The sequence below is a fragment of the Adiantum capillus-veneris genome, chromosome 16, assembly GCF_014529385.1.
Source record: "Adiantum capillus-veneris isolate H3 chromosome 16, ASM1452938v2, whole genome shotgun sequence".
NCBI classification, from domain to species: Eukaryota; Viridiplantae; Streptophyta; class Polypodiopsida; order Polypodiales; family Pteridaceae; genus Adiantum; species Adiantum capillus-veneris.
In genome coordinates, this window is record NC_140946.1 from 113676208 (window position 1) to 113689367 (window position 13160).

Sequence of the window (13160 nt, forward strand, 5' to 3'; positions counted from 1 at the left end):
ATCGTGATGTAGCTTCTCTTGTGGAGCTTTGATAGGACGGTTTCTGAATGCCCTTGGGAAGGTGATCCGAGCAAGCTCTCTCCATGTCGAAATTGCAAGATATTTTCGCCGTCTCTTATGTGGCCCTTCTACGCGAAGGGGCATCAAAGCATTGAAAAACTAACCATGGAGCCTTCCATTCGAAGGTCTTGTAAGGGCTACTTCAGAAGCGTGCTTGTTCATTAAAGGTCTTTCCTTAACCTTTTACAGAGGGGTGTGCTGGAAAAGGTGAAAGGTCCATTTGAAATTGAAAGCAAGATCTTTAAACCCCTCCTTCCCCCACACGCAAAAAAGAAAAAACCAAAAACCTCAAAATAACACAGAAAAAGAGCAGGCTAGGTGGCGCAAGAAGAAAAGAGAGCGGGAAGTTGGGAAGTGGGAAGGGAAGCAAGCCGCTCAGCGCTGCCTCCCCGAGGCTGGGCTCTCCTTTTCAAGCAAAAAGTGTCGCCTTGCTTCATCTCCACTACTCTCGGCCTCCTCCTCCTCCTCCACTCTTCTCTCTCTGGATTTGGGAAGACGAGAGAGAGAGAGAGAGAGGAGGGGGGGTAGGCTAGAAAGAGTCGCAGAGCAGGAAAGATCGCAGAAACAGTTGAACTCTCGCTTTCTCACAAATCCGCACCTCCAGACAAAAGCATTATCCACCTCTCTCTCTCTCTCTCTCTCTCTCTCTCTCTCTCTGCAGTGAGTGCTACACTCGCCATCTTTGTCTGCCCCCAAAGAACTCCAAAACTGTGGCACGCACGCATACACAGAGTACTCTCTCTCACAGACGTGTCACACACACACACACAAACACACCGACTTCTCTTCTTCTCTCTTACACACTCTCACACAATGGAATCTCTCTCTCTAACTCTCAGACACACACACACACACACACACACACACACAAACACACCGACTTCTCTTCTTCTCTCTTACACACTCTCACGGTCATGCAACTCACTCAATGGAAATCTCTCTAATAAGGCAAGCATATACTCAGACCTTCTTTTCCTAACCTATTATTACTTCCACCCGCCTCCTCACGTCTTCCTCATATAATATTTCTTGCAGTGTCAAGGCGCCATGATTATGCAGCAGCTGGCCTTGAGCCAAAACCTGCAATTCTTCCCACATTCCAGAGTGTAAAACCCTGCAATTTGTCGTGCCGACTCGGTCCTCTACAGCACATGATGCGTCGCCAGCCCTTGCTTGCCCCGTATGTGGCTTGTTTTTGAATCCAATTAGATTTAGAGTTGCAATCATGGTGAGTGTCTGTGCATATGCATGTTGGTGGTCCAAAGCTTGCATGTTGTGTTTTCTTCAACAAGCACTCCTTACCAATCATCCATTCCTTGGCTTTTGAGTTTCTTTTCTTACCCATATATTGTACTACAGTAAAGCTCTTCCCAAGCCAACGCATGTGCATTGTGTATTACCACACACACACACACACACACACACTTTCTCTAGACATTTTGCTTCTTTAACACACAGACATCTCTCTCTCTCTCTCTCTCTCTCATTAGGTTCCTGGTGTATACACACAACTCTCTCTCACTCAAGGCTTTGTGTGTGAGAGAGCACGCAGACATTCCAAGTTTTCATTCCCATTGAAGCTTTAGCCATAGCTCTTCACTATGTTTTGATTCAACTCCCAATGGCTTGCAAATTGAAATATTTTTCCAAGCCTTTACAAGTAAGAAAAGTAATCCCACATACACTACTACTGGTTGCCCTTGCAATAATTTTGCTCCCACAATTCAACCTTGCAAATCAACCTTTAGGAGAGCATCAGCATGGATCCAACAACGTAGAGTTTCCCACCAATCAGCTACACCCAAGTGTACAAAGGAAACTAGCTGAAGTAAACAAGCCTGCCATCAAAAGTATCCAGGTTTGTATTTCAAATTTCAGTTACATTTCTATTTATTTTAAGACTGAAATTTAGAAGATGGCGCTAGGTATCGATCTTGAGTCTCTATGCGTCCACACATCCACCTTAACCACTAGGTTGCAATCTTGTTGGCTTACTTGTTTTCTTTCAATTAGGCAGTGGCCGTGCGATGCCTAGTTATCAGAACTACTTTCTGAAATAACTATACCTTTTGCATGGTCACTTTGACATAACTATGCCTGGCGCATGGCCACATGTGCACTGCGGCGGCACCAGTTGTTTGTCTCATATGTAACTATATGCCAGATGTGGCATAGTTGCACCAGTAACATATTACCAATGACAGGTGTGCTTGTAACCTTAGCATGCTATGCAATGCACCTATTACATGTAACTATGCAAGTCTTTTTGTAACTATGCCAATTGTGGCATAGTTGCACAAGTAACATATTACCAATGACAGGTGCGCGCGCATGTAAGCTGATCAGCATGTTATGTATTATGCCAATTGTGGTATAGTTGTACAGGTAACATATTACCAATGTCTGCAGGTTTGCATGTAACCTTAGCATGAACTATGTATTGTCGTCAGGGATTTGATTGCATTTTCTGAGGTACAATGGAGGCTTAATTGAGAGATGCCGCTGGGTATCGAAAACCCACACAACCACGAGGTTAAGATCCCATTGGCAAGGAAATTTATTTTGTGAATTAATCAGTAGGCTAGCACATAAGAGAAGGTTGAGATCGATTGCAATTTGCCATGCTAGGCCTATATAAGCTAGTGTCATTGAGAAAACTTCCCATGTTTATGTGTAGCGACCCACTGGATCGTGATCACCTCAAGTGCGTCTTGTCTGCATTGAATATATTGACTTTAGGAACAGTAGATTAGAAAAGCAACCGGTACTTCCGACTTCCGAGTGTGGAGAAGAAGGCAAAATAATGGAGAGAGAGAGAGTTGATGAGCTTTTTCTTTGCAGAGCGCAGATGGGGATGTGATCGATTGCGTGCCAATGGAGCAGCAGCCTGCATTTGATCATCCCCTCTTGAAAGGCCACACGATCAGGGTACCCTTCTCTCTCTCTCTGTCTCCCTCTCTCTCTCTCTCTCTTCCTGTTGCTTTCATGAAAATATTTAATAGAAATTTTGCGCAAAATTTACCCTCAACATATACTTGATCTCTACTCACAGAAAGTAACCTTTTTATGATTTTTATGAGATTAATTGTTTTTTTTTAATGCTTAAAGGAAGCTCAAAGGGCAACGCAAGCATGTAGCTTAGTGGTTAAGCATGTAGCTTAGTGGTTAAAGTTGAACTTTATATATCTCCATGTGACTAGGTCAAATCCTAATGGGATTTGACCCATTAGGATTGGTTTTAAATCGTGGAGATGCTAAAGCATATTGGGAAGATTCTATCTAATGCTAATTGAGCTACGCTTCTTGGGTGTTTGAAACTTTCTATGTGAATATTGAATCCAACATGAACATGGATTTCATTTGAAATTTGGTTGCATCATCTTTGAAGTAAGAAATATAGGTTGATCATTTCTCTATAGAGTCATTGAATTGTTTAAATCATCATTGCAGGAGTACCCAAGTTCAAGACCTTATGCAACAACAAGAAATTCTACAAGAATGATGCCACATAAAGGTCATTGGCAACTTTGGAAAGAGAGTGGAGAAACTTGCCCTCAAGGTACAGTGCCCATTAGACGCACCTCCCCCTCCGATGTGCTAAGGGCCTCCTCTATCCAACGTTTTGGCCGCAAGGCTCGAGCTCAACATCTTAACATCACACTCTCCCAAAAGCCCGTCGCTCCTCATATCACCCAACATGACTCTGCTCCTAGCGCCCATGATGTAAGATTTCAACTTGCATGTATGTGCGCGCGCGTGTGTGTGTGTGTGTGTGTGTGTGAGAGAGAGAGAGAGAGAGAGAGAGAGAGAGAGAGAGTTGCTTTAAGGAGCCCTCTTTTTTCTAAGAGCTTGATAAAAGTTCATGTGGAAATTTTTAGATTAGATTGTACATGTTTTTGAACCTTTTGATTTGAAAATCTAGCGATAAATTTCAGATTTGAAAATTTCACTAGGGTAGGAGGGCCACTAGGGTAACGTGCAAGAGAACACGATTTGCCTAAACTTAGTGTTGCTCCATTTCAAGCGCAAAGAGGTGCAATCGATAGCCCATCCGGGGCCCATCTGCAACAAAAGTTTGGGTCCAGACGTTAGTGAAGCGAAAGAGATTGACACCATTCTTAGTTTCTTGTGTAACAAAACAAGGTACGAGTAGAGACACCGTGAGGGGGAGATAATGTGTCGCTGTAGCCAACAAGGCTTGAACTGAAGATCGAACTGTTCAAATTCACTCTAGCATCCACTGACCACGAAAGCACTCTCTTGTGCGTTACTTTATTGGTCCTTAGTAGTTAAATCTATTGGGGTTGGAAGCGTCCTTCTAGAGGAGGACCCTGTACTATTAGTGGCTAAGCCTAGGTTTTTTCGTAATAATGCTCATCGCAAGTTACAAAAGATAAAATGTTTGGGTGTACCATGTAGAGACAAGGCCAAGGTTGATTTTTGAAGGGGGACGCTTGCTCTTTAAATTTTCAAGTTATTATGTTTTTTTTTTCAATTTTAGTGTATGGTTTGAAGGGCTGCTAACATTTTCAAATGTAAAGAACGGCCAAAAAAAAAAAAAAGCAACCTTGGCCGAGGGAGGGAGGGAGGGAGGGAGGGCCTAACTTTAAGCTAACGTTCAGCGTTCTCGAAAGGCGTACAATGACTTCAAAACAACAAGATTCGATACTATGATTGTTTGACAACGCTTTTGAACTTGTCGAAAGGGATAGTGGTGAACATCCTCATCTCCCCTTCTCAAACTGCCATGATGCCATCTCGGGTCCCTCACATTCATTCATACATACATCTTTTTCATGTGCATTGACAATGTCCTTTTAACGCCCATACAAATTAGCAGCTTTGAACTTTAGAGCAATGTTCACCAATAACATTTTTAGCAACCAATGGAAAAAGGGGAGGACATTGGAAATCTCTCCGTTTTTAGTGAAAATTTTAGGGTTTTTGTCGGTTCTTACATTAAGATTTTTCAAAATTAATCATTTGTGGTCCTCCAAACTTGTTAGAAATTATCAATTTTTGTCCTTTACAAATACAAGGGCTGGTTTTTTGTGAACACTGCTTTAAAGCATCGTGTATGACATCCCCCCCCCCCTGTTTCGAGAAAGTGTTTTTTTTCTAGACGGTTGGGTTTTCTCCTTGCCAAGATGCCAACCGGAAGCACTACTAGAATTTTCTAAGTTTGTAGGATTTCTGAACTATTTTCTTGTATATTTATTGATTTTCCCTCTCTTTACCTTGGTTTGCAACCGACGAATCTTGATTTTCAATCGGCTCAAGGTTAAGCTCTCTTGTTTGCTTACATAAGAATATCAAGGCCTTAGGGTAAAAACCCTAGGCTATGGACAATGATATTGTGCTCCAAAAATCTAAAGTGTTGGTGCTCAAATCTCAACAGACAGGAGCATGAAGTTTTATTGTAGGCTTGTAGCTTCGCAGCAAAGGCGAAACTCCTCGTGATGGACCAAGTAGAGAATGTGCACAAAATTTACAAAACCATCTGTTAAAAAATAGCATGCAAATGATAAAAAGATTGTAGGCACATATACTCTCTAGTAGAGAATGTGCACAAGATTTACAAAACCATCTGTTAAAAAATAGCATGCAAGTATGCATGCAAATGATAAAAAGATTGTAGGCACATATACTCTACTACTGGCTCTACTCTTTTTGTTTTTCATTAGATAAAATCTCCACAAGATCCCTTAGGATCTCCAATTAGCATGTCCATGCACGTCACCATCTTAAACCAACCTTAATGAGTTACATTTGAACTATCACGTAGATACTATGAAACTCAAGCTAAACCACTAGGCTATACGCCTTGCGTGCCCTTAGGCCTCTCTTAAGCACTAAAAAAAACAAATATGCCCCCCTATCCCCCCCCCCCCCCCCCCCCCCCAAACTAATTAATTAATGCCTTTGTGAAAAAGTTGTTTCGGGACCTACTCGTTGTAATCTTTTTTTTGGTTTCTTTTAATAGGAATCTCCACAGATTCTCCCAACCCTATGAGGAGAAAAGGGGAGGAGATGCCACGTGTAGGAGTAGGGGGGAGAGAGAGAGAAGAAGATAATTCTTTGGCAACCTGGCTCCATGACAGCCGTCGGAGATTAGGCCGCCTCTATTTGGCCAGTGGAGCAGCACGTGGGGTACGCTGTCTGTGCACTGGAGGACGAGCCAGACGCAGGCCAGAGGCAAACACAGGGAGCTCTCTCTCTCTCTCTCTCTCTCTCTCTCTCTCTCGCCAATGATCAGGCTTCTCAGAGGATCGTCATCGTGATGCACCCTTTGACGGCTATGGTCGACATCTCAGGTCTCATCCGTTTATTTCCATCCATCCGGATGTGTAGGTACTCCACTCTCTGGCGATAGGTTCGGCGTCAGGATGTCATGCAGGTCCTCCACTCTCTGGTGTGGGTAGCCTAGATCCGCAAGCGACTCTCTCTCTATCTCGCTCTTGGTACAGTGGAAAATGGCACTGATAGGCATGATGGAGACATGCCGATGAAGAAGAAAGAAGCGACGCTCAGAGTCGGGTAGGGAGAGTGCGGAGGAAGAGGATGAGAGACGGATAGCGTGAGCTAAACGAGGGGTAGAGAGCTTATGCTCAATGCATGGCAAGGCGGGCATGGAGGAGGACACAGTGGGGTAGGGCGAGGAGCGGAGCATGTGCATTGGCTCCAATTGAGCTCCCTGTTGTAAAAGTTAAGCGGTTGAAGGAATCTTCGTGGAAAATAAATTAATGGAATGCACCTTCGACCCAATATAAATATGTAGATACTAATCCCAAGTATTAGGAGAATAGGGGCAACCCCCAATAAGACTTGAACTTCTTCCCTCGTGAATAAAACCGCGCCACATCAAGCTAATTGTCCCATCTCTCACACTCGAGTGACTGCATGCTGGTTCTTTTACTTATTGTCAAACCAATGTTTGGGAAAAATCATTTTCCCAAACATACAAATTTCCTTTCCTTGAGTTTGGCAAGAGGAAATTTTAGAAAATTAGGGGTATTTTTTTGGGTTTTTACACTATTTTTCTCTATTTTGGGGCGGAATTTCTCCTTTTCCCCTTGCCCTTAACCGGCATTTTTGAAATTGGAAACGGCACGATATTAAGTTGAGACACATTTTTTCCGAACACTGTCAAACTCTTTCCTAAAGGGAGATGTCAAACTCTTTCCTAATAGTCTCCCTTTAGGGGGTTGTCCACCTATTGGGGGTTTTACTCTAGTAAAGCATGGAATTCTTGGAGGCAAGTTGTGGACCGTTGGATAAAGCTTGTCCATAGTGACACATGGCAAAACTTTTTTCCTCCTATTTCTTGAAGGAGAGCACTAAGCAATGAGCATTGTCGTTTGTATGTGTTGGCTATTGTGAGAAATAGTTGACATTGATTTTTCTATTTCTATAAAGAGGGGGCATTGAGTAGACCGCTGGTCACACACACTCTTTCTCGTCCCCTTGTGTAGGCCATCGTGACTTTTTCCTTACAAAAGTTTTGAACTCCTCTTATGTAGGCCAATGTGACTTTTTCACCTCTTTTTTCCCCCTTTACAAGAGCTTTGCATATGCAACTGATTTCAGCTTCCTACACAACTAACTTTAAACACTATAGCTTCCATGAGCAAGAGATATTCTCCATACCAAACAAGTGATAGAAACTCTTGTTTGATACAAACTCGAATCTTATCCGTCGCCAAATTGGGTTGCCAATATGATGGTAGAAAGAAGAAAGCTACTATCTACTTCCAAAAATGGCTTGATCAATATAAGGCAAACACATTCTGACATCCTTAAGCTACAATTAGTGTTTGTATCTAAAACTCATCCTCTGCTTATCTAGGACTAGATGATAGTTTTGACGTCCAAAGGAGGTTATTGGTGGGGTAGACGTGAGTTATGTATGGTACTAATTTCTCTGTTATGTTTTGCCATCCTATATCACCTCTCAAAAATCCATGACTTAAGTCTACATGCATGTGCACTACATATATCCTCATTTTTAAAGGGGAGCATACGTCAAGATTAAGTATGACTTTTCTAGTGTGCTGGACAAAAAGGTACCTTGATATCACTGATCCATACTATAAATGTACACACAAGGAATTATCCATACTAGTGTGGCCGACGGCCTTCGTTCCCCCCCCCCCCCCCCCCCCCCCCCCCCCCTCCTTCTCTCTTTCTCTCTCTCTCTCTCTCTCTCTCTCTCTCTCTCTCACAGTTCCTTGTGTTTGTCGAGCCACACTGTTGCTTCAAGGAGGAGTTGACATGTGTTCGAGGGAGGGAGGGGGTCGGAATCCCTTCCCCCATTATAATAGTATAGATAGACAAAAATACACATACACACACACCCACAAACAAACAATTAATGGTCAAAAGGCACACACTTAAATTTATTATCCTCTCTTCTACTTGTGAACAAGCTTTTTAAGGGATTTCTCATTTTTTGCAGCATGCCATAGCTTATGTCTCAGGAGGTGTATATTTTGGTAGCACAGCCACTATCAATGTATGGGATCCATCTGTGGAAGATCGTTCAGAGTTTAGCTTGTCTCAAATGTGGATTCTTGCAGGCCCTTTCAATGGTGACTTGAACACAATCGAAGTAGGCTGGCAGGTATGAAATTGTCTCTTTGCATTTTTTGAATTAAGCTCAACCAACGAAGGAATTTTCTAGGTCGTGGTTGCATGAGGCATATCTACTTGCATATTTGAGTGATGTGGTGTCATAGGTGGTCCTTTTGCTTTGTATATGTGCACAATCCAATTCCAAAGGCCATTAGAATTTGAATATTTTGGTGATTTTACCATCTTTAGTCTTATCTAAATGGCATAGGGACTAGTTTCATGACATGAAAAAATTCTAGTATGTGCCTTGTGAACACCATCTACCCCGTCAAGTGCTCAACAAACACTTTTCTTCATTCGAAGCCAGCGCTAGATTGCAATTCCTAAAAGGTGAAAAAGGACTCCATAGCCATTTGAAAATTGAGTTTATTAAGGTCTCTTCATTAACCTTCACTCCCATGTGGAGCTCTTGGAAGCATATTTTAAGCTTCTATCAATGCCAAATTTACTGCCCACAATGCACTACTTTTGTTATCCAAAGGTACTAGATAGAAGGATGGTGGGCTCAAAAGACATCAACAAGAGCTAGACAATTTTGCAACATATACATGGCACCCACAATTGCAAGGGTCACTTTCCCTTCAAAACAGTTCCCATGCATGCATCCAGGCTGTCCTATGACCACCACATAGATAACACAGTCTAGTACAGCCTTCGGTCGCTTCTCTCTCTCTCTCTCTCTCTCTCTCTCTCTCTCTCTCTCTCTTTGTATCGTTGCATTGTTGTGTAGTCGAAGCTGTAGGGCACACATGCCGGATCAAGGAGGTGCAACCACGTGTGGGAGGGAATCCCTCCCCTTTTAGAATAGTATAGATATTTGTGCACATGAACTCATCGTGGTAACCACGACAATAGACAAATGCTAAAATATTAAAAAGTTTCTAGTTTGAATACTTGGGAATTGCTTGAGTGTTCTAGCCTAGTCCAAGTGCTTGGAAAATGTAAGGATGAGTGAGTTATATGCCTCTTGTCTCTTAAAGAGCTGAAGAGAGTTACAACTTTGTGTTCACGAACTGAATGAAAGCATATGAGAATTAAGGTTTTATAGCATTAATAGCCCATGAAAACTAATTAGTTCATTGATCACTCATATACCCGTGTAGCCCTCATTTTTCGTGTCATCACTGCAATCTTTATGATGACAAGATGCACACTTTGATTTGCGTGCAGGTTAGCCCTGAGCTCTATGGAGATAGTCATCCAAGATTTTTCATTTATTGGACGGTATGATGAATGTGGGCTTATGGAAAAGCTTTCCTAAGTAATTTAGCATTATGTGAGTCTTTGTAAATAAAATGTTATATAAGTGCCATCATGCATAAGTTACTGATTTGGCAAGAATCCACTTGAATGCTTTGCAGTGATTGATTCACAAGAAGTTTTGGACAAATTCTCACAATATTTCCCACATTGTGACTTATCTCAACATCATGAGCTTCTGTGAGGGAGGCGCCGCATACCTAGCTAGGTACGATTGGGGACAGGGGTGTGCCGGCCCGGTGGGGGGGCCGGTGGTCCCCTGCCGCCAATCGTACCTAGCTAGGTATGCGGTGCCTCTTGAGCAAAAGCTCATGATGTTATGCATATTATGAAAAACATTGAGAAAGAGTGGCTTTTCCTACATGAGAAAATTTCTATATCTTCTTGTGATTTGACAGATAAAAGCTTTAATGTGAGTTTCAATGTTGATTCTTGTAGGCTGATGCGTATGAGCAAACAGGATGCTATAACTTGCTCTGCTCTGGGTTTATTCAAACAAGCAATGCCATTGCTATGGGTGCATCCATATCCCCTTGGTCAAAGGATCACTCATCTCAGTATGACATCAAGATCTTGATTTGGAAGGTATTGATATAGGTCCTTTAATGACTAATATATATCAAACACAAAAAGAAACTTTTTTTTTTCAAACTCACAATTCTGAGTGGGTATATGCTATTAAAATCTTTTTTTTATAGCAAAACTCACAATTGTGAGTGCATTATATTGATTATCCCAAAAAATTACAAGAACTTGCCATGCTCGTGCCGAACCATGACATCATCCAGAGACCATAATTATCAGACCGTATGTGCTATTAAAATCTTGAAGAATTGTACAAAGAAGCGTCTTAATAGATGGTTATAATCAGACATGTCGCAACAATTAATTAGGAAATCAAGTTTGTGTGGTAAAACTATGATCTTGTGATTGTCACTGATAAATAGGTAAGGATAACACATGCACGTAAAAAAAGTGATATGATGTAATTATGGTCCCTGGATGACGTCATGGCTCAACACGAACATAACAAGACCTTGTAATTATTTGGGTTGATAAATATAATTCACTCGCAATTGTGAGTTTTGCTATTTAAAAAAAATATATAAATATTTGGTTTGAACAATATAAAATACAAAAGGGTACCATTTAAACAAAATATTCATGAATCGTTTAATTAAACAAACAAAGGATGTATCTTTGAATAGTAGAAGGTTCTATAATCAAATGGGTAGAAGAGCACTTTTGAAAAAAAATTAAGACTATTATAATAATAGCTTTTAAATTTTTTTAAAGACTATTAACAATTTAGAGCTCGATTTTCCTTGAGAGAAGATGAGAAAACAAATTGTGGATGCACGAATCCTTGAGGAGCAATATATGACTTTTTTTTTTTTCAAAACTCACAATTGTGAGTGAATTATATTGATCAACCCAAAAAATTACAAGGTCTTGTCATGCTCGTGTTGATCCATGACATCATCCAGGGACCAAAATTACATTGGCTATCAGAGCAGCCACCCCTACCAACCCGCCCCTTTATCTTTGATACACAAAGTCCAGTATCATGTTCTTCTGATATCTTTTAACTACCGATGGCTAGGATTTTCCCCTGTCCTGTCCTAAGCATGCCATCTGTTGACAACAAGGCACAAGTTGTCCTAGACCAATCCTCCGAGTGTTGCTTGCACCCGAGTGTCCAAATTAGCACTTTGCTTTCTTGTATATTTAGGACAACTTTATAGATTACATGCTCTTTAGGATGGGCAAAAGATAAAAGGGCTTTAACCTCATGCAACTCCACTCACAATATGTGAGTTCTGCCCAAGAAAAAAAGAAAAAAAACATAACATGCAACTCCAAAACTAAAACTACTAGGTGGTTGCATACAGATTTATGTAGATTTATTGGACCTAACTTCCATGTAGATTTATGGCAATGCTACAAATATTTATGGTCCTTTTCAGTGACACATGCTTCTTTAAAAATTGAAATGCTTTTGATTTTCATGAAGATTAAGCTCTAGCTGATAAACAAGATGGATTATACCCTTTTTAGGATCCAGAAAAAGGAGATTGGTGGATGGAGTTCGGAGATAGGGTCTTGGTGGGCTATTGGCCAGCAAAGCTCTTTACGCACTTGAGAAACAAAGCAACAGTTATAGAGTGGGGTGGTGAAGTGGCACAAGCTATCTCACCTTCACTTCCAAGAAGGCACACAAAAACTCATATGGGCAGCGGTCGATTTGCTCAAGCTGGGTTTGGTCATGCAAGCTATTTTCGTAATGTCGAGGTCTGTATTCATCTTTTCTCAAGCATGTTCAAAAAATTAGTTCCAAAGCATGCAAATTTTCTTCAACAATTAATATCAATGTTTGGATAGTTAAACCTTATAGACATACAAAAAAAATGCTCTACTTTTTTCTCAAAGTTTTGTGAGAATTGATGGGGAATTCACTTAAAAAAGATAAAAAACAAAAAAGGAATTTTATGAATCTTTTTTGTTGCAAGTTGCAAACTAGCTAAATTTGAGTCCTCTGTGTGTGTGCGCGCATGTTATTGTTAGGTGGTCAATTCAGAGAACCAACTTGAGACAATTTCAACTCTTTCTACGAGTGCCGATCATCCATCTTGTTACAACATACGCGCTTTTTACAATAGCAATTGGGGCAATTTTTTCTATTATGGCGGCCCTGGAAGGAATCCTGCATGTCCGTAGCAAAGTTCAAGAATAGTTCAATCTTCAAAGATATCTCTGTAAGATCATCTATACACAAGCTAAGAAATAATGTACACTCACACATACTCGATATGTTGTATAAAACTTCTTATAGCATGAAAATTATTATGATTTGTTACAATGGAAATACATATGTTGTGTGTGTGTGTGTGTGTGTGTGTGTGTGTGTTTATGTTCACATAGAAGGATTTGACAATTTGCCAAATCCTTGAGATATTTCTGATTCAATGACCAAGTTGTAACTGCCAAGGTTGTGTCAAAAAGCCCTTTTTACCTTAACCCATCCCCGGTTTGCATTCTACTATGGGATCGTGCCTTTGAATCTCCTGAGTCCTTCAAGGCCATGTACCTTGTGTGGGTTGAATTTGTAAACTTTTCGATGTAGTGGTGGGACAATATCAAAGACCTTGTTAGTACTTTGGGAACTCCATTATTTGTGACACATGCAAAAAGCTCGAGAATGCTCCAAA

General features: G+C 41.0%; 1 protein-coding gene across 2 annotated transcripts; it reads left to right on the plus strand.

The window, feature by feature from the left end:
- Positions 1–675: 675 nt before the first annotated feature.
- Positions 676–12817, plus strand: LOC147439674 (protein neprosin-like). Of its 2 annotated transcripts, XM_086485494.1 has the most exons (9): positions 681–1008; positions 1096–1918; positions 2902–2988; positions 3511–3783; positions 8516–8680; positions 9862–9915; positions 10390–10536; positions 12010–12243; positions 12517–12817. In XM_086485494.1, the coding sequence occupies exons 2-9, from the start codon at positions 1682–1684 to the stop codon at positions 12667–12669; spliced, it is 1350 nt and encodes a 449-aa protein (XP_086341620.1). In that variant the 5' UTR covers positions 681–1008; positions 1096–1681; the 3' UTR covers positions 12670–12817. The 2 variants fall into 2 exon arrangements, with proteins under 2 accessions (XP_086341622.1, XP_086341620.1); XM_086485496.1 differs by lacking the exon at positions 9862–9915 and having other exon boundaries at positions 676–1918.
- Positions 12818–13160: the final 343 nt, after the last annotated feature.

Bases quoted from the DNA above. Each gene is read 5' to 3' on its own strand.
- LOC147439674 (XM_086485494.1), top strand. From the start codon at position 1,682: ATGGCTTGCAAATTGAAATATTTTTCCAAGCCTTTACAAGTAAGAAAA. The intron at 1,919-2,901 runs GTTTGTATTTCA...TTTTCTTTGCAG, and splicing joins CTGCCATCAAAAGTATCCAG to AGCGCAGATGGGGATGTGAT. The intron at 3,784-8,515 runs GTAAGATTTCAA...CATTTTTTGCAG, and splicing joins CTGCTCCTAGCGCCCATGAT to CATGCCATAGCTTATGTCTC.